The sequence below is a fragment of the Rana temporaria genome, chromosome 3 (assembly GCF_905171775.1).
Source record: "Rana temporaria chromosome 3, aRanTem1.1, whole genome shotgun sequence".
NCBI classification, from domain to species: domain Eukaryota; kingdom Metazoa; phylum Chordata; class Amphibia; order Anura; family Ranidae; genus Rana; species Rana temporaria.
In genome coordinates this window covers 88807567-88835417 of record NC_053491.1, presented here as the reverse complement: position 1 = coordinate 88835417, position 27851 = coordinate 88807567, and the positions used below count along the sequence as shown (strand labels likewise).

The following is a 27851-nucleotide window of genomic DNA, read 5'->3' as shown; positions in this document are numbered from 1 at the left end:
GAGGCATGCACATGGACACTGAGGCAAAGTGAGGCTTGCAGATGGACACCCTAGGCTTATACTCGAGTCAATACGTTTTCCCCATTTTTTTGTGGCAAAATTTGGTGCCTCGGCTTATATTCGGGTCGGCTTATATGCGAGTATACACGGTATTCTAATACCAATCTGGCTAACCATTCATATATACATTTAAGTGCCGGTGCTGTAATAAAATGGCAAACATTGCATTTTGCATAAAGGAATTAAAATGCGACAATGAATGTAAAGTCAGCAGTTTCCACTAAAAAGCACGCATTAAAGGAATCTGCACAGCTCACCAGTTACATGCATCTTTTTACTGTCTGTGCTGGCAGAATGCCACTTAGAACACAAGTACTAATCTTTTCTTCATATATGTTTTAAAGCGGAACAAACACCTGAATGTACTCATGGCAGGGGTTGACAAATTTGCTTGGAATCTAGGAGCCAGCTAAAAAAGTTAGGAGCCAGAAAATGCGCCCCCGTCCCGACGAGCTTTCGCGCAGAAGCGAACACATACGTGAGCAGCGACCGCATATGTAACAATGTTCAAACCACACATGTGAGGTATCGCCGCGATCGGTAGAGCGAGAGCAATAATTCTAGCCCTAGACCTCCTCTGTAACTCAAAACATGCAACCTGTAGAGTTTTTTAAACGTCGCCTATGGAGATTTTAAAGGGTAAAAGTTTGACGCCATTCCACGAGCGGACGTAATTTTGAAGCGTGACATGTTGGGTATCAATTTACTCGGCCTAACATTATCTTTCATAATATTAAAAAAAATGGGGATAACTTTACTGTTGTCTTAATTTTTTAATTAAAAAAAGTGTAATTTTTCCCCCAAAAAAGTGCGATTGCAAGACCGCTGTGCAAATACGGCGTGACAGAAAGTATTGCAATGATCGCCATTTTATTCTCTAGGGTGTTAGGATAAAAAATATATATAATGTTTGGGGGTTCTAATTAGAGGGAAGAAGATGGCATTGAAAATAGTGAAAAATGACATTAGAATTGCTGTTTAACTTGTAATGCTTAACTTGTAATACCAACGGTCACCACCAGATGGAGCCAGCTCACATCTGGTAGTAATAACTTGTAATACCAATATCAATATGTAATATTTTTTTTTTGCCCCCCCCATTCAAGCCAAGTCGCCAGGACCCTATTTCTAGTCGCCATGGCGACCTGGCGCCCGGGATTTGTCGAGCCCTGACTCATGAGAATACATAAAGGAGTTTTACCTGCCAAATGATTCACATTTCTGACTACAGTGGTTAAGCGTTTAGCATTCTGCCAAGCGGTACTAGGGTCACTGGTGCCAATCACAGCACTACCTGCTTGGAGTTGTCATGTTCTCCCTGTGCCTCCGTGGGTTTCTTCCCACACTCCAAAGATATGCTGGCAGGTTAATGGTCTCTTGTCTAAATTGGCCCCTGTATGCGTATAAATGTGAGTTTGGGACCTTCGTTTGTAAACTCCTTGCAGGCAGGGATGGATGCGAATGTACAATATGTAAAGCGCTGCATAAATTAAAAGCGCTATACAAGCATCCTGTAAAAAAATAGATAGATAGAGATATATATAGATAGATAGATATCCCTGAGAATTACACAGCCTTCATACACAGCATAGCCAGTTGGATGGCATCTTACAGCAAGATTTTTATATTTTTTCTTCTTGTGCAAGAAATAGCCAAGTGTAAGGATTTAAGCGACTTTGACAAGGGACCAATTGTACTGGCTAGACGATTCAAAACAACTCCAAAACTGCAGCTGTTGTGTGATGTTCGCAGTCCGCAGTGGTCAGGACCTTCCAAAAGTGTTCAAAGAAAGGAAAAACCAGCGAAAGGGTTAGGGTCGGCCAGGGCTCATTGATGCACATAGAAAGCGAAGGCTGGCACGCGTATTCCGATCTAAGAACAGCTACTGTAGCTCAAAATTGCAGAAAAGTTAATGCCAGTTCCGCTAGAAACATCTCGGAACACACAGCGTATTGAAGATTATAATGAATGGGGCTGCATAGCTGCAGAGTGGTCAGGGTGTCCATGCTGACCCATGACCACAGCCAAAAGTGCCTTCATCAGACCAGGCCACCTTCTTCCATTGCTCCGTGGTCCAGTTCTGATGCTCACACTTGCGTGCGAGCATCAAAACCGGACCACGGAGCAATGGAAGAAGGTGGCCTGGTCTGATGAATTCAAGAATGGTTTGAGAAACAAAAAAAAGGAGTTTAGGGTGTTGACTTTGCCTTGAAATTCTCCAGATCTCAATCCAAATCGAGCATCTGTGGGATTAACTAGAAAAACAAGTCCAATCAATAGAGGCCACCGCCTTGCACCTGGAGACCATGCCTCGACAGGTTATGTTCGATAGTCATAATATTAAGGCCGATTTAATAGATGTGGGGTCTTCAAAGAGTTTCCCCACTTTTTTATACTTCAAGATTAAAAAAAAAAAAATGTATATGGATACTTTATGGTGGGTGTGTGTATGTATTAAATAAAAAAAATAAAACACACACACACACACACACACACACACACAAGCTCATGTTAATGTCTAGTCTGCGATATAGGGATGAAGTGGGAATTTGCACAGTTAAAGGTCTCCCACATCTGTGCACTCAGCGTTTTGCTGACTTGCACCTTCTATTCATCCTGCTACAGATGTTTTCATTTATTTCTGAAGGTCTACCCACTTTGGAAACCGTACTGTTCGGTGTATACACATTTGTTCTAATATTCACGTTACTGAAGCCAGGAAGATACTTCTGCAAATGTACCTGAAAAGTTTGAAACAAGTTAAATTCTACAAATAAGAGAAACCGATGACTAAAATAACTTCTCTAATACTGACAAAATCCTTTGTATATATTAAAAAAAATTAGAAAAAAAAAACACCCCTAACATCTTTTCTGCAGCATACATATGAATGCATCAGATTGTGGCTAATCTCAGCTGAAGGCCTCATGGCACTCCTAGTTCTGCAACAGCTGGAGGTCCGCTAATTGCTTATCCCTGGTTTAGTAGATATTCAACCTGGGTGCAGCCAGTGACATCACTGGGGCATGCGTTCGGAAGGTCCGACGTACCTTGCCGAAACTTCAGAGCTTCATGTCGGAACCGAGGGCTCTCGCTTGCATGCATGGAAGGGACGTCATCGAGGCTCCGGCCAATCACATAGCCGAAGCACCCAAAACACAGAAGACAAACGGGGGGGGGGGGGGGGGGGGGGGAGTTAGCCCTCAGCGTTTATTTTACAGCGCTGGAGGGCTTTGTTCCAAGGTGAGCATTTCACAATGTGCTGGTATGCGATGTGCGGGGCCACCGTCAGATGACAATGATCACTGCTGGCAGCTAAAGTCAGTAGCAGTGACAGCATTTAAAAAAAAAAAAAAGAAGATTGATCCACTCCAGTCCAACCAACCTGTCCATGGATGGATTTTATTCAGTCTATGGGAGGCTCAAAGCAAGTGACCAAATTTATTGGCACGCTGCAGCGGTGTCACTGGGAAGTGCTTTCAACAGGACAAGTTGCCACTTCTGTGTCAGTTTTTTTTTTGTCATCCGTGTCCAACTGGGGAGTTTTTCCTCCACCACAGGAAACTAAACGAACAGCAAATTAAAGCGGATGTCCGCTGGAAAATTATTAAAAGCCAGCAGCTACAAATACTGCAGCTGCTGACTTAATATTAGGACACTTACCTGTCCTGGAGTCCAGCGCCGTCCGCAGCAGAGGACGAGCGATCGCTCATCACTCTGCTGCCCCCCCGCCATCCTCGGTGAGGGAACCAGGAAGTGAAGCGCTTCGGCTTCGCTGCCCGGTTCCCTACGGCGCATGCGCGAGTCGCGCTAAGCCTGCCGATTGGCTCCCGCTGTGTACTGGGAGCCGAGTGTTCCCAGAACACAACGGGGGGGGGGGGGGGGGATAGACGGGAGGTGACGTCCTGCCCGCAGTCTGCCCGAGACTGTGTGGCCGGTATTTGCACCCCCCTGAAAAGGTGTCAAAATGTGACATCGGAGGGGGGGAGGGTTCCGATCAGCGGGAGTTCCACTTTAGGGTGGAGCTCCGCTTTAAGGTAATCCCTGGTAATAATGGAACTAGTGTCCCCACTGCAACATTTCCCTTCTACCTCTGGTACACTCAAAATGTAGGGTTTTCTTTCACCGATAACAGCCGGGGAAGGCAGCAATAAAAACCTGGAAAGGTGTTCGAATCACTTTCCACTCCGAAAATAAATAAATAAAAAAAAAAAGGGGGGGGGGGAAGGAGAGGATTTTTGCTTTCATTAGCATATTAAAGTAGAACTAAAAGCTATTATTTTTAAAATCACTTTGGATAAAAGGAGGGTTCTAAACACCAATTTTTTATTTTTTTTTTATCTGGCCCCATTGGGGCGAATTTTCTTCACTTCTGGTCTCAGTCAAAACAGGAAGTGAGGCAAAATCCTTCATACCACTTTTAAAACGGTTTCTGAAGTTAAAAATCCTAATGAGGCAAGCCAATATTGAACTTTATGAAATGCGCTATAGCATTCTTAGAAGCCAAGTGGCTGGCAAAGCAACATTGGCATCACATGAGGTATTTCATTCATTGAAGACGATCAGCTTTTACGCTTTATTCATGATTGTTATCTCATGTATTATGAACGTCACATGTTAATCTGAACCGTTCTGCTGGTTAATGCAGAAGGAAGATTAGGGAAGGGATTATTATATTCTGACCCTGATAACGCAAGAAGGGTATAAGCACTAAATTGAAAATGTTTATCTCTTTACCTCAAATACGCTCAGTAACCGTAAAAAACCTCCAACATTGGGGGTGTGATGGCATTCATCCTGCTGGAAATTATGGTTGACTGGCCATTATGTTGATCTACCATCATTAAAAAGGGTAGGTTTACTTTTTGAAACATTTTACACCTCTATTTAGGGCAGGGGTTCTTCTCCCCCTGCAGCCGTTGTCACATTTAAATATATCAATCATATTATGGCCAGGCCCCCACAGGAGAGAGAAAGCCATGTGTATGTAAATGAACACAACGCTCTCTTCTGACAGTGGCGATGTGCCAGTTTCCCAAGCAGGGTATAAAAACTTTAGTAAAAGCATCACAGTGTAAACATAGTTAGGCACACAGGTAACCCTTTCATTTCCCCAGACGCTAACCCCTTCCCAGCCAGTGTCAGTTAGTACAGTGTATATTAGCACCAATCATTGTATTAGTGTCACCGGAGATGTCAGCCAGTTCCCACAAACTGTCAGATTGCAGAACTATAAAAGTCACTAATCACCACCATTACTAGTTAAAACAAAATAAAATAAAAACTCCCCACATACATAGTTTGCAGATGCTACAACTACCGCAAACCAATCAATATACACTTATTGGGATTTTTTTTTCCAAAGACATGTAGCAGAATACATTTTGGCCTAAATGAAGAAATTAGTAGGTAGATTCAGAAAGAGTTAGGCCGGCTTATCTACAGATAAGCCGACCCAACTCTGAATCTACGCCGGCGCTTGTTTAAGCGTATGCTCAAACAGAGATACGCTTAAACAAAGCCAAGATAGGACGGCTTGCGCCGTCCTATCTTAGCTTGCAATTTTTCTGCTGGCCGCTAGGTGGCGCTTCCATTGCGGCCGGCGTAGATTATGTAAATGAGCTTTTACGCCGATTCCCGAACGTACGCGAGCCCGCCGCAGTCGAATTACGTTGTTTCTGTAAGGCCTTAGGCGGCCTAAAGTTATTCTACCTATGAAGTGGAATAACAATGTTAAAGTATGGCCGCCATTCCGGCCGCGAGGTTCAAATTTTTTACGTCGTTTGCGCAAGTCGTCCGCGAATCGGGAGTTACGTCGTTTATGTCCACGTCGAAATCAATAGGCCCGTACGGCGTACTTAGCCGCAATGCGCACTGGGAAATGTAGTCGCCCGGCGCATGCGCAGTAGCAAAAAACGTCAAAAAACGTGAGGTCAAGCCTCATTTCAATACAACACGCCCCCTCCAAGTCATTTGAATTAGGCGCCCTTACGCCCGCTCGTTTTAGGCTACGCCGCCGTAGATTAGCAGGTAAGTTGATTGAAAATCACTACTAGCCTAGATCTACCTGAATCTACCTATAGATTTTTACAATTCTCTATTGGATAGTTTTTTTTTTTTTAATACGTTTTTTTTTCTAAAATGTATGTGATTTTTTTATAGCGCAGGGGTGATAAAATACCACCAAAAGAAAACTATTTGTGGGGGATTTTTTTTTTTTAATATATATATATATATAATGCTGTATGCGTACAGCAATGCATGACTGCACAATAGGCAGTTAAAGTAGCACAGTGCCAAATGGCAAAAAATTGCCTGGCATGGCTAAAGTGGTTAAAATCTAAAACTGTATTAAATGGCGTTTAACCACTTAAGGCACGTCGGCAGAATGGCACAGCTGGGCACAGGTACATCCTGTACTAGTACCCGTCGCGGGCGCGTGCCCGCAACCCGGTCTGAAGCTCCGTGACCGGCACCGCAGGACTCGCCGCAGGTCCCCGGAGCTGAAGAACGGGGAGAGCCGTGTGTAAACACGGCTTCCCCATCCTTCACTGTGGCGGCAGCGTCGATCGTGTCATCCCTTTTATAGGGGGACACAATTCATGGCGTCACACCTACAGCCACACCCCCCTACAGTTGTAAACACACTTCAGGTCACACATAAACCCAACAGCGCCCCCTGTGGTTAACTCCCAAACTGCAATTGTCATTTTCACAATAAACAATGCATTTTAAATGCATTTTTTGCTGTGAAAATGACAATGGTCCCAAAAAATGTGTCAAAATTGTCCGAAGTGTCCGCCATAATGTCGCAGTCCCAAGAAAAAAAAAAATTAATAAAAAATGCAATAAAACTATCCCCTATTTTGTAAACGCTATAAATTTTGCGCAAACCAACCGATAAACGCTTATTGCGATTTTTTTTACCAAAAATAGGTGGAAGAATACGTATCGGCCTAAACTGAGGAACATTTTTTTTATATATATATATATATATATATATATATATATATATATATATATATATATATATATATATATATATATATATATATATATATATATATATATATTTTTTTTTTTTTTTTTTTTTTGGGGGATATAGCAAAAAGTAAAAAATATTGCATTTTTTTTAAATTGTCGCTCTATTTTTGTTTATAGCGCAAAAAATAAAAACCGCAGAGGTAATCAAATACCATCAAAAGAAAGCTCTATTTGTGGGGGAAAAAGGACGCCAATTTTGTTTGGGAGCCAGGTCGCACGACTGCGCAATTATCAGTTAAAGCAACGCAGTGCGGAATCGCAAAAAGGGGCCTGGTCATTTAGCTGCATTTTGGTCCGGGTCTTAAGTGGTTAGGACTCTCCAGCATCACCCAGGACAGCAATGACTGTATGTAGCACAGTGAATTTCAGCATCCCCAGTTGGCCCTCTCGATGTGACACATGGATACATTTCATGCAACCAATCTGCCCCAAAGTTTTTTTTTTTTTAAACATAATTCCTGAAGTTGAGCTTTAATAGTTTCCGGAGTTCAAATTTACGGTTTATTTTTAAGGTCTTGTTGAAATGGATATTAAAAAGTGAGCACACTGCATGGGTTCCCAATACCTGGTAATGTGCCACCCTCTTTGGGCGAGGGGGTATATGTAGTTGGACAGCTCTGTCCACATCAGCGGCCCACTGTGCTGCAGACTCATGAGCTATGTTCCCCACACTAAGCAAGCGTTTGGAATCATGGTGGAACTCTGCATGAGAAGGGCCTTCATGATTCTGGACAGACGTGTGGAACAACGCCTTGCAAAAAGCTCCTAAGTGGGCAGAAACACATGGGGACATCTCTTAAGGAGACAAACACTGCCAACAAACCCATTAAAGAAACATAGCTGTAACAAAGTACAGTTCAGGGTATTCAGGAAAACGGGTCAAGCAGAAAGTGATATTGGAAGATTCCATTTCAGGTCAACAACCTTAAAATTCCACCCTCTGTGTCCTTACATATCCGTATTGTCCTCATGTAACATTCAGTGCAGAGGACATGGCTTAATTGCATACTAAAGGCCCCTTTCACACCAGCGGACCATATGTCAGTTTTTCACCCATCCGTTTTCGGATGAAATACGGACATGCATGTATGAGATGGGATAGCGGGTGTCAGCAGATGACCATCCACTGACACCCGATCTCATCGGTCCCCGCTATGGTCCGATTTTGCAGACGAAGACACAGATGGGGTGAACACGGACAGACGGTCTGTGCTCATCCGATCCCTCCATAGGTGAGAGCAGAGATCTGACAGGGCGGTCCCTGCACAGTGTGCAGGGACCGTCCTGTCACCTGCCGGCTCAGCGGGGGATCAACAGAGCGATCCCCGCTGAGCAAGAGGATGAGAAAGGTACAGATCCTCACATGTGAAAGGGCCTAAGCCAGGGTTTGACAAATTTGCTTGGAATCTAGGAGCCAGCTAAAAAAGTTAGGAGCCAGAAAACGCGCCCCGTCCCGACGAGCTTTCGCGCAGAAGCCAACACATACGTGAGCAGCGCCCGCATATGTAAACGGTGTTCAAACCACACATGTGAGGTATCGCTGCGATTGGTAGAGCGAGAGCAATAATTCTAGCCCTAGACCTCCTCTGTAACTCAAAACATGCAACCTGTAGATTTTTTTTAAACGTCGCCTATGAAGATTTTAAAGGGTAAAAGTTTATCGGCATTCCACGAGCAGACGCAATTTTGAAGCGTGACATGTTGGGTATGAATTTACTCGGCGTAACTATCTTTCATAATATTAAAAAAAAATGGGGATAACTTTACTGTTGTCTTATTTTTTTTAATTAAAAAAAAGTGTAATTTTTTCCCAAAAAAGTGCGCTTGCAAGACCGCTGCGCAAATACGGCGTGACAGAAAGTATTGCAATGATCGCCATTTTATTCTCTAGGGCAGGGATATGCAATTAGCGGACCTCCAGATGTTGCAGAACTACAAGTCCCATGAGGCATAGTAAGACTGACAGCCACAAGCATGACACCCAGAGGCAGAAGCATGATGGGACTTGTAGTTTTGCAACAGCTGGAGGTCAGCTAATTGCATATCTCTGCTCTAGGGTGTTGGGATAAAAAATATATATTATGTTTGGGGGTTCCAATTAGAGGGAAGAAGATGGCAGTGAAAAATTACATTAGAATGGCTGTTTAACTTGTAATGCTTAACTTGTAATGCCAACGGCCACCACCAGATGGCGCCAGCTTACACATCTGGTGGTAATAACTTGTAATACCAATGGCTCACCACCAGATGGCGCCAGCTCACAAAAAAAAGCCAAGTCGCCAGGACCCTATTTCTAGTCGCCATGGCGACCTGGCGCCCGGGATTTGTCGAGCCCTGGCCTAAGCAATTAATGAACAATTTGTTACAAATGTCCTGGAGAGTAAGTCGACTAAAACAATTGCAGAAGACTAAAATGGGACTAAAACTAAAATGCCATTTTAGTCTTAAGACTAAAACTAAAATCAACATTTTCTGCCAAAAAAAACACTGCTACATACGCGGGTAAATACCAATGCAAATGAGCATTGGCACTTACAAAGTACAAGCATGCACTACTTGCTGTACATGACACCTGGGAGCGGTAAAATGCTAGAAGTTTTACAATGGAGGTCCAATGTACATGTAAACGTTGGTGTGCCCGAGGATGAAAGGCCTGGTGAGTCACTGACCTGTACCATACAGGATTTATAGAGTGCCAACAGTTTGCACAGTGGAAGAAGGAAAATCACCGCTCAAGGTGGGTCTGCTATAGGGTCATACACAGGTGTAGGATTCCAAGGGTGCTGGCAGTGCACTAGGCAAGCATTGGCGTAAAATGAAGGATGGATGGCCGCATCGCACTGGCCATGAATAAGCACTAAGTCAGTGCGAAACGTCGGTTATCCTCCTGTTTCTGTTGCTGTGATCTGGTATGTTTTTGCTGTTTGTTTAAATAAAGACAACCTGTTTGGTTTGGAGTGCGGCCATCCATCCTTCATTTTACGCCAAAGTTTGCGCAGTGCTTTAAAAGCATGAAGGTAGACCGTAAGGTTACAATACAGGAGGAATCCTATGCATGTACAGATAAGGCAGACCTGGGCACAATGCAGCACCAGGGCAACATAAGGCCCTTTGGCTGTCCCCATCTTATATTGATGCTCCTATTGACAGGATGAGTCTGAGGAAGCAGACAGGCTCGCTGAAAGATGTGTGTGTGGAGAGCCTGAAACACTGATCTGTACAGCGGGGAGGCCCAGTGATGAATGGAGAGTAATGCCTAGTACAGATAGTACATACAGATAGTATGTCTGAAATGGCAGAAATTGCATCCAAAACTAAACTCGCACAGGACCCTTTTTTTGGTCCGCACCAGGATCGCATGAGTGTTCACACCTATGCAATCCGATTCATGTCCGAACTGACAGTTCTCATCTGACCCCTTGGATGAATAAATTCCCCACCCCCCCCCCAAAAAAAAAAAAAAAAAAAAAAAAAAAAAAGACTTCACAAAAGTGGTGAACATGCACAAGGTTAACAGTCAGTCCTAGTTTCATTCTCTTAGGCCCCTTTCACACTGGGGGTGAGGTCGGCGGTAAAACGTCGCTATTTTTAGCGGCGCTTTACCGTCAGTTTTGCGGCACTAATCGGCAGCTAGCTGCCGAGAAAGGGTTAAAAAATAAAAAAAACACACCTCAAAGTTCCTCTGCAGAGGTGCTTTGGCGGCCGTATAGCTGCGGCGCCCCATTGATTTTAAATGGGCAGGAGCGGTATACACACCGCTCCAAAGATGTTGCTAGCAGGACTTGTTTTACCGTCCCGCTAGCGCACCGCTCCTTAGGGCTTTCACACTGGAGAGACAGCAGCGACTGTTTCAGGTCGGTTTGCAGGCGCTATTTTTAGCGTTATGGTGCCTGTAAAGCGACCCGGTGTAAAAGGGAGGAACAAAGATGGTCTCTGGACAGCCGCACTCTGAACAAATTGCAGCCTTTTATTAAAAGGACAGCACTACATGTCACAGCAAAATAAAATAAAACCTGACCCTGACGCGTTTCGCACTGAAACTAGTGCTTAGTCATAGCTATTACTAATCACTAGTTTCAGTGCGAAATGCATCTGATTTATTTTGCTGTGACTTGTAGTGCTGTCCTAATAAAAGGCTACAATTTGTTTAGAGTGCGGCTGTCCAGAGACAATCTTTGTTCCTGCTTTGCCAAGTGCATTGCCTGCACCCGAGTTGTCTGCAACGGAGGATATTCATCTGGGGTCCCACCTGGAGCGGCTATTTCCCTTTCCCTAGTGTAAAAGGGGTCTTAGAATGGACAAGATCTCCATTTTAGCAATAAAATATAATATATATCTCCACCCACCGTGAAAAGTAGTTCCCTCCAAAATAATATCCAGTTATATTGTGTCGGTGCCCACCGCGCTTTAAGATGACTCAGTAGGAAATACGCAATTATCGCAAGATTGTATTTTAACATAATGAAGAGTAAAAGAAATGGACTTACTATACTGAAAGCAAATGAAACTATTTTTGTATTTTGCAATGACCTTTTTTGTGAGCAGGTCTAGATTTAGAGAATTTTTTTTTTAGATTGTGAGACGAATTACTGTGATAGAGAGCTCTACAGAGAACACCTCCCATCACCCAACCCCTGTGAAGGCGCTGCGCACATGTGTTTGAGGAAGCGAATCAAAACCTTGCACAAGCTCTAAAAAGCCGAATTCCGGTTTATGAAGACTGTTCTCAGAGGAGGAGGCTTTACAGCAGCGAAATCTTACCAAAACATGGCAGTGAACTGTGGTTTCCCTACGTAATGGGCTCATTGTCAACTTTTATTTAGGGGAAGTAAAAGTGACAAGCTTGAAAAGATAAAGCAACTGCAATCGCTGCTCCTCATCTGGCCACCTTCATTATTCAGAAGAATAAAAAAGAAATAAACCACACCACACAAAAAACACAAACTAATTCCAAATCATCTCAAATTGTTATTTACTTTGCATAATCCTTTAACGTAATAAAACACACACACACACACACACACACACACACACACACGCGCGATTCTGCATTTCTGGGTAGGGGGCGCTAACCCCGCTGTGCTGCGATTCATCATAACACGCCGATCACGGGAACTGTTACTTAACCACTTCATTACTGGGCACTTAAACCCCCTTCGTGCCCAGACCAATTTTCAGCGCTGACGCATTGTGAATGACAATTGCGCGGTCATACAACACTGTACCCAAATTATATTTTTATCATGTTTTTTCCCACAAATAGAGCTTTCTTTTGGTGGTATATGATCATCTTTGTGATTTTTATTTTATGCGCTATAAAACAAAAAAAAATGAAAAAAAAACACAATATTTTTTACTTTTTGTTATAATAATATCCCAATTTTTTTTTAAAAAGATTTTTTTCCTTGGTTTAGGCCGATATGTATTCTTCTACATATTTTTGATTAAAAAAAAAAAAAAAAAAAATCGCAATAAGCGTATAGTGATTGGCTTGCGCAAAAGTTATAGCGCCTACAAAATAAAGGATAGATTTACGATTTATTTTTTACTAGTAATGGCGGCGATCTGCGATTTTTTGTCAGGCCTGCAAAATTGCGGCAGACATATCGGACACGTTTGAAACAATTTTGGGACCATTCACATTTATACAGCGAACAGTGCTATAAAAATGCACTAATTACTGTTTAAATGTGACTGACAGGGAAGGGGTTAACACTAGGGGGTGAGGAAGGAGTTAAATGTATTCCCTGGGTGTGTTCTGTGTGTGGAGAGGACTGACTGGGGGAGGTGACCGATGCTGTGTCCCTATGGGTCACAGCATGGGTCTCCTCTCTCCCTGACAGGACGTGAAGCTCTGTGTTTACACACAGACCTCCACGTCCCTGCTGTCACTGCCGATCGCGGGCACCTGGCGGACATCGCTGCCACCAGGCACACGCATCGGCATCTCAGCGATGCGCCGGGCACAGTGTTTCGCCACGGCGCGCGCGAGGAATGCACATAAAAGGACGTCCAGGGACGTCCACCCGGCAGTTGAGAGCCGCGCTGTGGACGTCTTTCGTCTATAGCGCGGCTCTCTAGTGGTTAAATGTGTTACCCGTGTTTTTATCTAACCACTTTCCACCCCGCCCATAGTCATATGATGTCCGCAGAGGGATTTGCACAGGGCAGCCCAGATCCTCCTCCCAGGTCCCTCCCTCCTGTTGAGCGCCCTACAAAGAAAGCAGCTTGCTATGGGGGCAACACAAGCCCTGCCACCCCACTCGCTCATTGGCTTACTGACTTGACTGAATGACAGCAGCTGGAGCCAATGGCGCATCGCTGCCGTCTCAGCCAATGAGGAGAGACAGCCAAATCTCTTGTGCAACATCGCTGGTTTGAGGAGGGGTCTCAGGTAAGTATTAGGGGGGCTGCTACACATAGGTTTTCTTTACATTAACACATCTAGATTAAAAAAAAAAAAACACACACCATCTAAAAATTCTATGCATTAAGGTGAAAAAACATCCAAGGATTAGCGGGCCCCCCAGCCCCCCGTTTACTTACCTGACCCCTCAAAAAGTCCCACGCCGTGAACGTGCTGGCTTCTCGGCTCATTCATTGGTTAATTGATAGCAGCGCGGGGGCGGAGCCGAGTGATACAGTTAGCCGCTATATCCCCGGAGTGCGCCCGCAAGCTAACCCCCTTGGGAGAGCGCTTCCCATAAAAGGTGGTTAGCTGATGCAGGGAGGAGCCGAGACAGCCGCCAAGGGACCCCAGAAGACCAGGATCAGGGCCAGAAACAGGGTGTAGACATCCATTATTGCAGCAAACATTACAGAGCACTTAGGAAGATGGGAAGATGAGACAGAAACCCTGTACCAATGTCTACGGGGGGGGAATTAAGGGAATGCTGGTTTTCTAAATAAGAAAATGCCAGGACCTGCGCGCATGACGTCATTACCACTCAGGCCAATCACAGCGCCGGAGCGGCGATACCTGGAAATGAGGAGCGCTTCGATCTCAGGTAAGTGCCACATAATGAGCTAGTATGCTATGCATACTAGCTCATTATGCTTTTTTTCTTGCAGGGTTTTTTTTTTTATCACAGGAAGAAAAAAAAAATGGGGTTTACTTCCTCTTTAATACTTTCATTATCTGCTATAAAAAGAAGTGTGCACATCTCTTGGCTGTCCTTGCAAGGAGGATCAAATCATTACCTCTGGACTTAAGCGGGATGGTAATCTCTTTCCACGAAAGACTTATGGTGGCGGGATACTGGCATGCAAAAGTTCTTGTATGAAGAACTCTGTGGATCAGATATCAATGTTTGGTTTGGGCAAAACATCAGTGCAGGGCTGCAACCAATGATTATTTTCATAATCTATTAGTTGGCAGATTATTGATTTGATTAATCAGATAACTTCAACAAAATTGTGGTGTATAATTCAGTTAATATGTAAAAGTTTTAAATATAAGGCAATTTATGATTAAATCTCTCTATTAGGGTTGTCCCGATACCACTTTTTTAGGACCGAGTACGAGTACCGATACTTCCCCCCCCCCCCATGTACTCGCCGATACCGAATACCGATACTTTTTTTTAAATGCAGCCATGTCCCCCCCCCCCCCCCCCCCCCAATGCAGCTTTGTCTGTGTCTCCCCCCCCCCCCAAATGCAGCTTTGTCTGTGTCTCCCCCCAAAATGCAGCTTTGTCTGTGTCTCCCCCCCCCCCCCCCCAAAATGCAGCCTTGTGTAGTTCTCATCCCCCCGGCCGTCTAGTTGTTCGGCGCTCAGGGAACATAACAGCTTTCATTTGAATAGCTGTGTGTTCCCCGCCGCGCGTCGTCATATAGCCCCTCCCCCTTGTCCAGGCACTTTGATAGACAGATCACCCGTCCAATCCAAAGTGCCCGGACAAGGGGGAGGGGCTATGACGACGCGCAGCGAGGAACACACAGCTATTCAAATTAAAGCTGTTATGTTCCCTGAGCGCTGAACTAGACGGTGGCAGCAGCTCTCCTCCAGTGGTATGTTATACATACCCGAGGACTGCTCTGCTCTCCGCCTCCTCTACGCCTTCCGATCCCGTCTCCTCTCGGTCTCCTCCCCCTCTCCATCCATCCATACACACACACACACACACACACACACACACACACACACACACACACACACACACACGGAAAAAAAATAAAGTATCGGGGGAAGCATCTGCGCGAGTACAAGTACTCGCGCAAATGCTCAGTATCGGTCCCGATACTAGTATCGGTATCGGGACAACCCTACTCTCTATGCAGTGGTAAATATAAACTAACTAGATGCTTATGGAGCAAAATCTCTAATCCACACTGAGAATAACAGACAGAAGAGATATACTGAATATACTATTAGTGGTTGAATCTGGTAAATATCAGACTCAGATCAAATATTAATTTTTTTTAGACTTTTTTCAGATTCAGACAGAACTGCAATATATTATGTATGACAGACTACATTGACATAGTCAGGTGGCTTGATAAAAGCTACCTGCGCCTGCTGTCACTTAGACCCCTTTCACACTGAGGAGTTTTTCAGGCGGCTAAATACCGCCTGAAAAACTCCTGCCCAACCTTCATCGGTCGCTAGCGGGGGTTAATACCGCACTGCTAGCGGCCAAATCCCCCGGCAATTCCGACGGTATAGCGCCGCTATTTTTAGCGGCGCTATACCGCCACTGCGCCTCCCGCCCCAGTGTTAAATGGGCCTTAGGTTGGAGATACAAAAAAAACATGTCTTCCTTTAAAAAAGGCATCAGCTTTCTTTGAATTCCACGATTGTTACTGGCCAGCGGATCTTGCTGGATGGAACGAATGGTGGATTTATACAATTTACTTGAACTTATCACTCGTGACAGCTGCACAGCCTGGCGTGCATTTGCGAGTCGCGCTGTGCTCTATTGGCCAGCCGATCTTCTGGGACCTGAGCTGTGGCCCCACAAGTGTCAGTACAAAGTTAATGACATCCCCAGATCGGTTTGCATATCACAGTGCAAACTGTCAATTCGGACAGGAATCCATGTGATCCAATTCTGGTGCGATATAAAAAAAATAAAAAAAAAGGGTCTTGCATGAGTTTGGTCCGAATGCAATGTAAATTCAGCCAGATAACCTGTATGGCCAAGTTTGCACCCCACAGACATTGCATGCGATTTGCACAGCAGTGATCCCTAAAGGATAAGTTCACCTTTAGGAACCCCGGTACAACCACTTGAAGCAGAAGGCCGCATATATGGGTTACATCAGCATGAAGGGGTTAAATCCTATGGAACGCTCCACACCAATGCGCTGCAGTGATTTTTTTTTTTGTTTTAAACTACAAGTTGCATTTTTTGGTACAGGGCTAAAAGGGGCACCAGAAACAACGCAATTGAAATTAATAGAAAATGAATAACTGTTGTATATGTTTTACAGGTGCATGATAGAAGTCAGGCACCCATAAAATCCACATGTATTTATGAGTTTTTAACAGAGCAGTGTGAAAGGGCCCTAAAATAGAAAACAAATGCAGCCACCACACCTGAGGATCGGTAAGCTTCAATAGAGTACATTGTTGGTTTTGGGTAGGTTCCCACTGGTTCAATGCCCGACATCGGATGGGATTCACATCGCATGCGATTTCTGTGTGATGCGATTTCAGCAATACAGCTAGTATGGCTGAACTGGCTGAACTTGCATTGCATTTGGACCAAACTCACACAGGACCCTTATTTTGGTCCGTAGCAGAATTGGATCGCATGGGTGCGATTCGATTCCTGTCCGCATTTGCAGTATGCACTTCGATATGCGAACCGATTTGGGGGTGTCAAGCTTTCAATTGACATTCTCAGCAGTTTGCATAAGACAGTGTAAACTAACGCCGGGAGACATGAGATGCGCAGTGGATCTGCAGGATTCCCGCATGGCTGCAGTGTGAACTGAGACTACTGCTTTAACCACTTCCATACCAGGTACTTACGCAGCTTCCCGCCCAAGCCAATTTTCAGCTTTCAGCACTGTCGCACTTTGAATGGCAATTGCGCGGTCATGCTACACTGTACCCAAACAAAATTGGCGTCCTTTTTTCCCCACAAATAGAGCTTTCTTTTGGTGGTATTCGATCACCTCTGCGATTTTTTTTTTTGCGCAACAACTAAAAAAAGGCTGAAAATTTGGAAAAAAAATTACGTTTTTATTTTTTTCTGTTAATTTTTTTTGTAAATAAGTTTTCTCTTTCAATTACGGGCACTGATATGGCGGCACTAATGGGCACCGATGAGATGGCACTGATGGACATCGATGAGGTAGTACTGACGGGCACAGATGAGGTGGCACCGATTGGCGGCGCTGGTATGCGACACTGATGGGCACACATAGGCGGCACTGATGGGCACACATAGGCGGCACTGATGGGCACACATAGGCGGCACTGATGGGCACACATAGGCGGCACTGATGGGCACACATAGGCGGCACTGATGGGCACACATAGGCGGCACAGATGGGCACACATAGGCGGCACAGATGGGCACACATAGGCGGCACAGATGGGCGGCACTGATGGATACTTATGGGTGGCACAGATGGGCACTGATAGGTGGGCACTGGGCATGGATGGGCACTGTGGGGTGGCACTGATGGACACTGGGGTGGCGCTGATGGACACTGGGGTGGCGCTGATGGACACTGGGGTGGCAGCACTTATTTTTGCCAGGTTGCCAGTCAGTGCCCATTTGTGGGCACTGACTGGCATCTTTTTTCTTTATGCTTTTTTTTTTTAGACTTTTTTTTTAGACTTTTTTTTTTTTTTTTTTTTTTTTGCCATTTTTTTTTTTTTTGCCCACCCTGGTGCTCCAGGGTGGGCATCCCTGGTGCTCCAGGGTGGCGATCCGAGGGGGGGCTGCGCTGATAAACAATCAGCGCTAACCCCCCCTGTCAGGAGAGCCGCCGATCGGCTATCCTCTACTCGCGTCTGTCAGACGCGAGTGAGGAAGAGCCATCGACGGCTCTTCCTGTTTACATCGTGATCAGCCGTGGTTGGACACGGCTGATCACGTGGTAAAGAGTCTCCGCCGGAGGCTCTTTACCGAGATCGGAGATGCAGGGTGTCAGACTGACACCCCGCATCACCGATCGCCGCGATGCGCGCCCCCACGGGCGCGCGCGGCATGAAATCCTGCAGGACGTTCTAGAACGTCCTGTCAGGATTTCATAACCACTTCCCGGACGTAAATCGGCCATAGGCCGGGCGGGAAGTGGTTAAAGGACAAGTTCACCTTTACAGAAAAATCTATAAAGTGAACTTACACAGGACCCCTCCTCACCCCCACCCCCGCTGACCTGCAGCGTGTCGATCTCCCATTCTGAACCCCGGTATAGTCACCACACGACTCCGGGCTTATTTACCTAAACGTACCCCATCAGGATGTATTTGTACGTTTAGGACAGGGGTTGACAAATTTGCTTGGAATCTAGGAGCCAGGTAAAAAAGTTAGGAGCCAGAAAACGCGCCCCGTCCCGACGAGCTTGCGCGCAGAAGCGAACACATACGTGAGCAGCGCCCGCATATGTAAACGGTGTTCAAACCACACATGTGAGGTATCGCCGCGATTGGTAGAGCGAGAGCAATAATTCTAGCCCTAGACCTTCTCTGTAACTCAAAACATGCAACCTGTAGAGTTTTTTTAACCACTTAAGCCCCGGACCAATATGCAGCCTAAAGACCCAAGGGGTTTTTACAGTTCGGGACTGCGTCGCTTTAACAGACAATTGCGCGGTCGTGCGACGTGGCTCCCAAACAAAATTGGCGTCCTTTTTTCCCCACAAATAGAGCTTTCTTTTGGTGGTATTTGATCACATCTGCGGTTTTTAGTTTTTGCGCTATAAACAAAAATAGAGCGACAATTTTGAAAAAAAAGCAATATTTTTTACTTTTTGCTGTAATAAATATCCCCCAAAAACATATATAAAAACATTTTTTTTCCTCAGTTTAGGCCGATACGTATTCTTCTACCTATTTTTAGTAAAAAAAAAATCGCAATAAGCGTTTATCGATTGGTTTGCGCAAAATTTATAGTGTTTACAAAATAGGGGATAGTTTTATTGCATTTTTTTTTTTTTTTATTTTTTTACTACTAATGGCGGCGATCAGCAATTTTTTCGTGACTGCGACATTATGGCGGACACTTCGGACAATTTTGACACATTTTTGGGACCATTGTCATTTTCACAGCAAAAAATGCATTTAAATTGCATTCTTTATTGTGAAAATGACAGTTGCAGTTTGGGAGTTAACCACAGGGGGCGCTGTAGGAGTTAGGGTGCACCTAGTATGTGTTTACAACTGTTTGGGGGTGTGGCTGTAGGAATGACGTCATCGATCGTGTCTTCCCTATAAAGGGAATGACGCGATCGATGCGCCGCCATAGTGAAGGACGGGGAAGCCGTGTTTACACACGGCTCTCCTCGTTCTTCAGCTCCGGGGAGCGATCGCGACGGAGCGGCTATAAACAAATAGCCGCGCCGTGGTCCCGGATCGCTCCCCGAGCGGACCCGACCTCCGCATGTAGCGGGGGGGGTCCCGATCGGACCCCCCACCCGCTAATAGGCGAGGACGTACCTATACGCCCATGTGCCTGTACGTGCCATATTGTGGACGTATATGTACATGGGCTGGTCCTTAAGTGGTTAAACGTCGCCTATGAAGATTTTAAAGGGTAAAAGTTTGTTGGCATTCCACGAGCAGATGCAATTTTGAAGCGTGACATGTTGGGTATGAATTTACTCGGCGTAACATTATCTTTCATAATATAAAAAAAAAAAAAAAGGGGGATAACTTTACTGTTGTCTTATTTTTTAATTTAAAAAAAAGTGTCATTTTTTCACAAAAAAAGTGCGCTTGTAAGACCGCTGCGCAAATACGGCGTGACAGAAAGTATTGCAACGATCGCCATTTAATTCTCTAGGGTGTTAGGATAAAAAATATATATAATGTTTGGGGGTTCTAATTAGAGGGAAGAAGATGGCAGTGAAAAACAACATTAGAATTGCTGTTTAACTTGTAATGCTTAACTTGTAATACCAACGGCTCACCAAAAAAAAAAAAAAAAAAAAAAAAATTTTTTTGCCCCCCTTCCAATTCAAGTCGCCAGGACCCCATTTCTAGTCGCCATGGCGACCTGGCGCCCGGGATTTGTCGAGCCCTGGTTTAGGAGCATTCTAATTGGTTGGCGCGGACCAATCTGAACCCGCGTAGCCCGTCCTCTCAGCAGAGAAGAGTGAATGCCGAAGGGACTGGGGGGGGGGGGTTTGGTGAGGAGGGGGTCCTGTGCAAGTTCACCTTACAGATTTTTCTCTACAGGCGAGCTTACACCAAGTCTTTAAACCCTGCATTGTTTGGTAAACATTGATGTTTAGTAGATACACCCTTGTGTAAACATGCAAATTGATATTCAAGTAAAAATACATCTGATCACAAACACACAAATAACCAAACAGGTTTTACAAGCATAAGAGTTCTTTCACACGGGAGGGGTGGACCGTTTAGGTCCATCTGCCAGTTTTTTAGGCGACCTGAACGGGCGCACCGTGCTCCTTTATGGAGCCACGGATGTCAGCGGTGACATGCCCGCTGACATCCGACCCGCCAAAGTGTGACGGAGGAAAAAAAAAAAAACACTTTTCCATCTGTCTGGCGGATCGGGTGAACACGGTCAGACGGTCAGTGTTCATCCAATCCCCCCATAGGGGGGTGCGGAGAAAAGACAGGGCGGTCCCTGCACAGTGTGCAGGGACCACGCTGTCATCCGCCGGCTCAGCAGGGATCAACGGAGCGATCCCCGCTGAGCAAGCGGAGGTTCATGGGGGGGGGGGGGGGATCATTACTGATCCGCCCTGTGTGAAAGGGGCCTTAGAGTTTAAAGCGGAGGTTCACACAAAAAATGAACCTCCGCTTTTTGGATTCCTCCCCCCCCCTCCGGTGTCACATTTGGCACCACTTCCGGGTTCTGACTCCCGCTGGGAATCCAGCCTTGTCACCCCCCCGCTGTCTTCTGGGAAACACTGTTCCCAGGAGAGAGCGGGGACCAGTGACAGTGTGCTGCGATCCCCGCGCATGCACAGTAGGGAATCGGGCAGTGAAGCCGCCCGATTCCCTGAGGATGGCAGCGGAAGCAGCCGAGGACCGAGCGATTCCTCAGCCTCGGCTGCTGACATCGTGGGCGCACTGGACAGGTAAGTGTCCATTTTTTAAAAGTCAGCAGCTGCAGTGTTTGTAGCGGCTGGCTTTCAAAAAATAAATAAATAAATAAAAAAATAAAAATGCGTACCTCCGCTTTAAGAGTATCTTCATAACATATTAAAAGGCCAGTAATCAAAGAATGACCAAGCACTGCTTCTGATCACGCAAACCTACACGATCATAACATCAAGGCTCTGGGGGCTCATTTACTAAAACTGGAGAGTGCAAAATCTGGTGCAGCTCTGCATGGAAAACAGTTTCCAGGTACTTTCGTTTTTTGTCAAAGCTTAATTGGACAAGCTGAAGTTAGAAGCCGATTGGCTACCATGAACAGCTGCACCAGATTCTGCACTCTCCAGTTTTAGTACATAAACACACCCTATGATTTTTAATCTTATCTTTACTATTCAGCCTATGGTGGAAAAACATTTCTCCAAGTAATCAGCTTGCACTTTTGGAACTCTGCCAACATGTGTGTCAATCCCTGATGATTTCTTCACTCCTTCGAGGCAGGAGGTTGTTTGGGTAATGATGACATTTTGCACCATCCCATGTCCTATATTACAACTTTCCATTTCTCACTGAGCTGACTTTTGCCCGAGGCACCTTCCTGTTTTTGTGTTGGGGGGTGTAAACAATGGTTTTGCTAGTTACAATGGAGCAAGTGTAACACTATACAAAACGGCCAAAAAGCCGATCCAGACAGACCCCCAGGCCAGGACTCCTAACAGACCGTATACATTTCATAAGCACAATTGAGGGATTAATAATAAAAATATATATATGTCGGAGACAAGTTCTCTCTCACCTGGTGCTGTTGGCCAGAGCAACCAATCAGCTCCTGCTTTCATTTTTCCCCACACAGCTTGGAAAATGAAAATGTAGGATGATTGGCTGCCCTCCAGCTGGAACACTCAATTCCCCCAAACATGTCCAGTGAGGTCCCAACACTTATCACAGCTTCATGGCAGAGACCAGGACAGGAGATGGTCGGCTACATACACATATCAGATTCCAGAGACTAGTCAGCAGATGTTATATGAAAGGCAAAATATGACTGGCTGCTCTGAGCAATGGCTGTGCGTTTCACATAACTGTCCCAATAACCCTTTACAAATTCCACACAGGTCTTTCCCCATCATTGTATTCCCTGGTGTGTGGAGCTACAAGTATTGTATGGGGTTCCTCTATAGCAGATCTAATGCCATCTATTGGCATTGTGCCACTTGATCCTCCCTTCTAGATTGTAAGCTCTAACGAGCAGGGCCCTCTGATCCTTCCTGTATTGTAACTATAATGTCTTCCCTGATGTTGTAAAGCGCTGCGTAAACTGTTGGCGCTATATAAATCCTGTATAATAATAATAATAATAATTGGGCTATAGGGCAATCTGTTGCCATTGCTCCATGTAGCAACGTAATTAGATTGTAAGCTCTTCCGAGCAAGGCCGTCTTAATGCTCTCGTATTTTATTGTAACTGTATGATCTCCCTTTTATAGTGTAAAGCGCTGATTAAACTGTTGGCACTATACAAATCTTGTATAATAATAAGTTACTGTAGACCTATTGGATAACCTAGAAGTGCATTCCTATAAGGCAATGGTCATCTCCTGTCCTCAGGACCCACTAACAGGCCAGATTTTATGTATTACCTTGGGGAGATGCAGACTAGAATACTGCAATCACTAAACAGTAAATAATATCACCTGCGACGCATTTCAGTTATCTTACAAACCTGGCCTGTTAATGGGCCCTGAGGACAGGTGATGACTACTGCTATAAGGCAATTTACTAGTGTTCTAGAGGGCAGTGGTTCCCAGCTTCAGTCCTCAAGTATTCCCAACAGATCGCGTTTTCAGGATTTTCTTCACCTTGTTGTGCTTTTTAAAAAAAAAGTTTTCTGGTAGTGGAATGTGGTTGGGAAACACTGCTATAGGGTAATCTACTGGTGGTGTCCCATAGGGTATTGGTTCCCAGCCTCAAGTACTCAGAACAGATCAGGTTTTCAGGACTTCCTACATCTTGAACAGGTGCTTTAAATAAATGTCAGTGGCTTGATAGTTCTAATAAGCCATTTTAAGTAAAGGGAAATTCACAAAACATTGTCTGTATAGGGCAGTGATGGTGAACCTTGGAACCCCAGAGGTAAATGTAGTTCCAAAACATCTGGGGTGCCAAGGTTCGCCATTACTGGTATAGGGGGTACTTGAGGAATGAGGTTGGGAAACACTGCTACAGAGTAATCTAATGGCACTGTGCCGTACTGGCAGCGTCCTATAAGGCAGCGTTTCTCAACTCCAGTCCTCAAGGCGCCCCAACAGGTCATGTTTTCAGGCTTTCCATGATTTTGCACAGGTGATTTGATAAGTTTCACTGCCTTGGTAATTGCCACAGCCGTTTCATCTGAGGGAAATCCTGAAAACATGACCTGTAGGGGCACCTTGAGGACTGGAGTTGAGAAATACTGCTATAAGGTATTCCACTGCAGACATCCTATAGGGCAGTGGTCATCAACCCTGTCCTCAGGGCCCACTAACAGGCCAGGTTTTATGTATTACCTTGGGGAGATGCAGACTAAAATACTGAAATCACTGAGTGGCAAATTATATCACCTGTGATGTATTTCAGTTATGTTGCAAACCTGGCCTGTTAGTGGGCCCTGAGGACAGGGTTGATGACCACTGCTATAGGGTAATGGTTACTGGTGTTGTCCTATGTGGTAATCTACTGGCAGTTTCCCTACTATAGGGTAATCTACTGAAGGCATCCTATAAAGTAATCTACTCAGTACACACAGTGCTCTTCCTACAGGGTTAATCTACTAGACACATTTTATAAGGAAACTACTTGCATTGTACTTCCTATAGGTTAATCTACTGGCACTGCAGATAGGATAATCAACTGGAGGTGTCCTAAAAGGTAAAGTCATGGCATAGTCCTATAGCAATGATGGCAAACCTTGGCACCCCAGAACTACATTTCCCATGATGCTCCGCTATACTCCAGAGTGCATGAGCATCATAGGAAATTTAGTTCCAAAACATCTGGGGTGTCAAGGATCGCCATCACTGACCTATGGGGTACTGCTCAGTGATTGCAGTATTCTAGTCTGCATCTCCCCAAGGTAATACTTAAAACCTGACCCATTAGTGGGTCCTGAGGACAGGAGTTGAGAACCACTGCTATAGGGGGTAATATGCCAGCAGCATCCTCCCTATAAGGTGTAATCTGCTGGTATTGTATCTATAAGGTAAAGCGTGGGTCTCCTATAGGTCTATTATTATTAGAAGTGATCAGTGGGTCTCCTATAGATTATTAGAAGTGATCAGTGGGTCTCCTATAGATTATTAGAAGTGATCAGTGGGTCTCCTATAGGTCTATTATTAGAAGTGATCAGTGGGTCTCCTATAGATTATTAGAAGTGATCAGTGGGTCTCCTATAGGTCTATTTTTATTATTAGAAGTGATCAGCGGGTCTCCTATAGATTATTAGAAGTGATCAGTGGGTCTCCTATAGGTCTATTATTATTAGAAGTGATCAGTGGGTCTCCTATAGGTCTATTGTTATTATTAGAAGTGATCAGTGGGTCTCCTACAGGTCTATTATTATTAGAAATAATCAATGGGTCTCCTATAGGTCTATTATTATTAGAAGTGATCAGTGGGTCTCCTATAGGTCTATTATTAGAAGTAATCAGTGGGTCTCCTATAGGATTATTATTATTATTAGAAGTGATCAGTGGGTCTCCTATAGGATTATTATTATAAGTGATCAGTGGGTCTCCTATAGGTCTATTATTATTAGAAGTGATCAGTGGGTCTCCTATAGGATTATTATTATTAGAAGTGATCAGTGGGTCTCCTATAGGTCTATTATTATTAGAAGTGATCAGTGGGTCTCCTATAGGTCTATTATTATTAGAAGTAATCAGTGGGTCTCCTATAGGATTATTATTATTATTAGAAGTGATCAGTGGATCTCCTATAAGATTATTATTAGAAGTGATCAGTGTGTTTCCTATAGATTATTAGAAGTGATCAGTGGGTCTCCTATAGATTAGAAGTGATCAGTTGGTCTCCTATAGATTATTAGAAGTGATCAGCGGGTCTCCTATAGGTCTATTATTAGAAGTGATCAGTGGGTCTCCTATAGATTATTAGAAGTGATCAGTGGGTCTCCTATATGATTATTATTAGAAGTGATCCGTGTGTCTACTATAGATTATTATTAGAAGTGATCAGTGGGTCTCCTATAGATTTTTTAGAAGTGATCAGTGGCTCTCCTATAGGTCTATTATTAGAAGTGATCAGTGTGTCTCCTATAGATTATTAGAAGTGATCAGTGTGTCTCCTATAGATTATTAGAAGTGATCAGTGTGTCTCCTATAGATTATTAGAAGTGATCAGTGGGTCTCCTATAGGTCTATTATTATTAGAAGTGATCGGTGGGTCTCCTATAGGTCTATTATTATTATTAGAAGTGATCAGTGGGTCTCCTATAGGTCTATTATTATTAGAAGTGATCAGTGGGTCTCCTATAGGTCTATTATTATTATTATTAGAAGTGATCAGTGGGTCTTCTATATATTAGAAGTGATCAGTGGGTCTCCTATAGATTATTAGAAGTGATCAGTGGGTCTCCTATAGATTAGAAGTGATCAGTGGGTCTCCTATAGATTATTAGAAGTGATCAGTGGGTCTCCTATAGATTAGAAGTGATCAGTGGGTCTCCTATAGATTAGTAGAAGTGATCAGTGTGTCTCCTATAGGTCTATTATTAGAAGTGATCAGTGTGTCTCCTATAGGTCTATTATTAGAAGTGATCAGTGGGTCTCCTATAGGTCTATTATTATTATTATTAGAAGTGATCAGTGGGTCTCCTATAGGTCTATGATTATTAGAAGTGATCAGTGTGTCTCCTATAGATAATTAGAAGTGATCAGTGTCTCCTATAGGATTATTATTAGAAGTGATCAGTGGGTCTCCTATAGATTATTAGAAGTGATCAGCGTGTCTCCTATAGGTCTATTATTAGAAGTGATCAGTGTGTCTCCTATAGATTATTAGAAGTGATCAGTGGTTCTCCTATAGATTATTAGAAGTGATCAGTGTGTCTCCTATAGATTATTAGAAGTGATCAGAGTGTGTCTCCTATAGATTATTAGAAGTGATCAGTGGACCCCCTCCTCTGTATAGAATACATGGGGGACCTCCATCTACATGAACTAGGATCATCCTCCATACAGATCAGAGCCCTATTACCGGGGTGACTGGAGTGGAGGAGCTGCCAGTCTATGTGTAGCCGTTGCCCAGAGCAGCCAATCATCTGCGGCCCGTGTCCGGTCGGAGGAGCGGTGTGCGGACCTCCCCTCCGGTAGTCGGAGCTCTCCCCTCCGCCAGGCCGCACATAACACAGAGGACACCCCTCCGCCCGCACCTGTCCTGCGGGTCTATCATTGTCCCCGCGCCGTGCTCCGCTCTCCTCTATGGACTGCTCGGTACGGCTGGGCCCGGGCTCTCCGCTCCTTCCCTATAGGCGTCCCGCTCTCGGGTGGAGGGAAGTGAGTCTCTGGTTGGTGCGTTCTCGTCGTTGTCCTGGTCACACAGATCACCCGCATCCGGCCTTCTCAGTGTTCTCCGGTGCTGCTCGTCCTTCTCCGCTGCCCGACACCAACTCCGAAACGTAACTGAGCTCGCTCCGCCTGCTCCGTGCTCCAGAACCTTCCCAAATCACGCCCACGTCTGGCGTAAGCTGTCATTGGCCCCGGCGGCAAGCCCCGCCCAGCCTAGATGGAGTTGCTATGGGTGTGTGGTGTCGCGCTTCCGCCTTTCACGTGTTATGGTGTTGTGGGCGGGGGTGGGGGCTGTCTCGAACCACGCCCACCCGTGGGGACATAAACATAGAGAGGGGCGGGGCTGTGACACAGGGGTCAATGTCATGGTGTTGTGGCTGCGTGTGTCAGGCCATGTAGTGTTCTCATTCAGGATTATATAACTTCCACACACAGCCATTATATACAAGTCACCCAACCAGATGGCTCACCAGAGGAACAACTTGTAACCATCACATAGGAACATTGCCAGATTTTCTTTATTAATGAAATAATAAACCATTCAAAGGGAGATTTTTCAGATGTGTATTTATGTGCTACATTTCCCCTTTATAACTCCTTTAGATCCATAATAATAATAATAGATAACTGCTGCAGGTGCAATAAAGACTTTTAAAGGCCTATTGTATAATGTTTGCTTTAAAGTGGTTGTATAGTCAAATTTGTTACTTTTATCTACAGGTAAGTCTATAATAAGGCTTACCTGTAGGTAAAAAAAATATCTAAACCTTTACGGTTTAGGAGATGTTCCCTTCGCAATGAGCCGCTGACTGCAGCAGCGTATACACACAGGGGATTCTCGGCTAAAGGCCCGGGAAATGCCGGAGCTTTAGGTGCACACTGAAGAGGACACAGGCAGTACACACCACTTAGCTTTAGGTGCACACTGCAGAGGACAC

General features: G+C 44.7%; 1 protein-coding gene across 1 annotated transcript in view; it reads right to left on the bottom strand.

Moving 5' to 3' along the window:
- OAZ2 (ornithine decarboxylase antizyme 2) overlaps positions 1 to 27113 on the bottom strand; it is a 50840-nt gene extending 23727 nt beyond the window's left edge. Inside the window, 1 exon segment of the mRNA XM_040342895.1 lies at positions 26778 to 27113. Coding sequence (XP_040198829.1) covers positions 26778 to 26797 — 20 coding nt within the window. The 5' untranslated portion in view covers positions 26798 to 27113.
- Between the last annotated feature and the right edge of the window lie 738 nt (positions 27114 to 27851).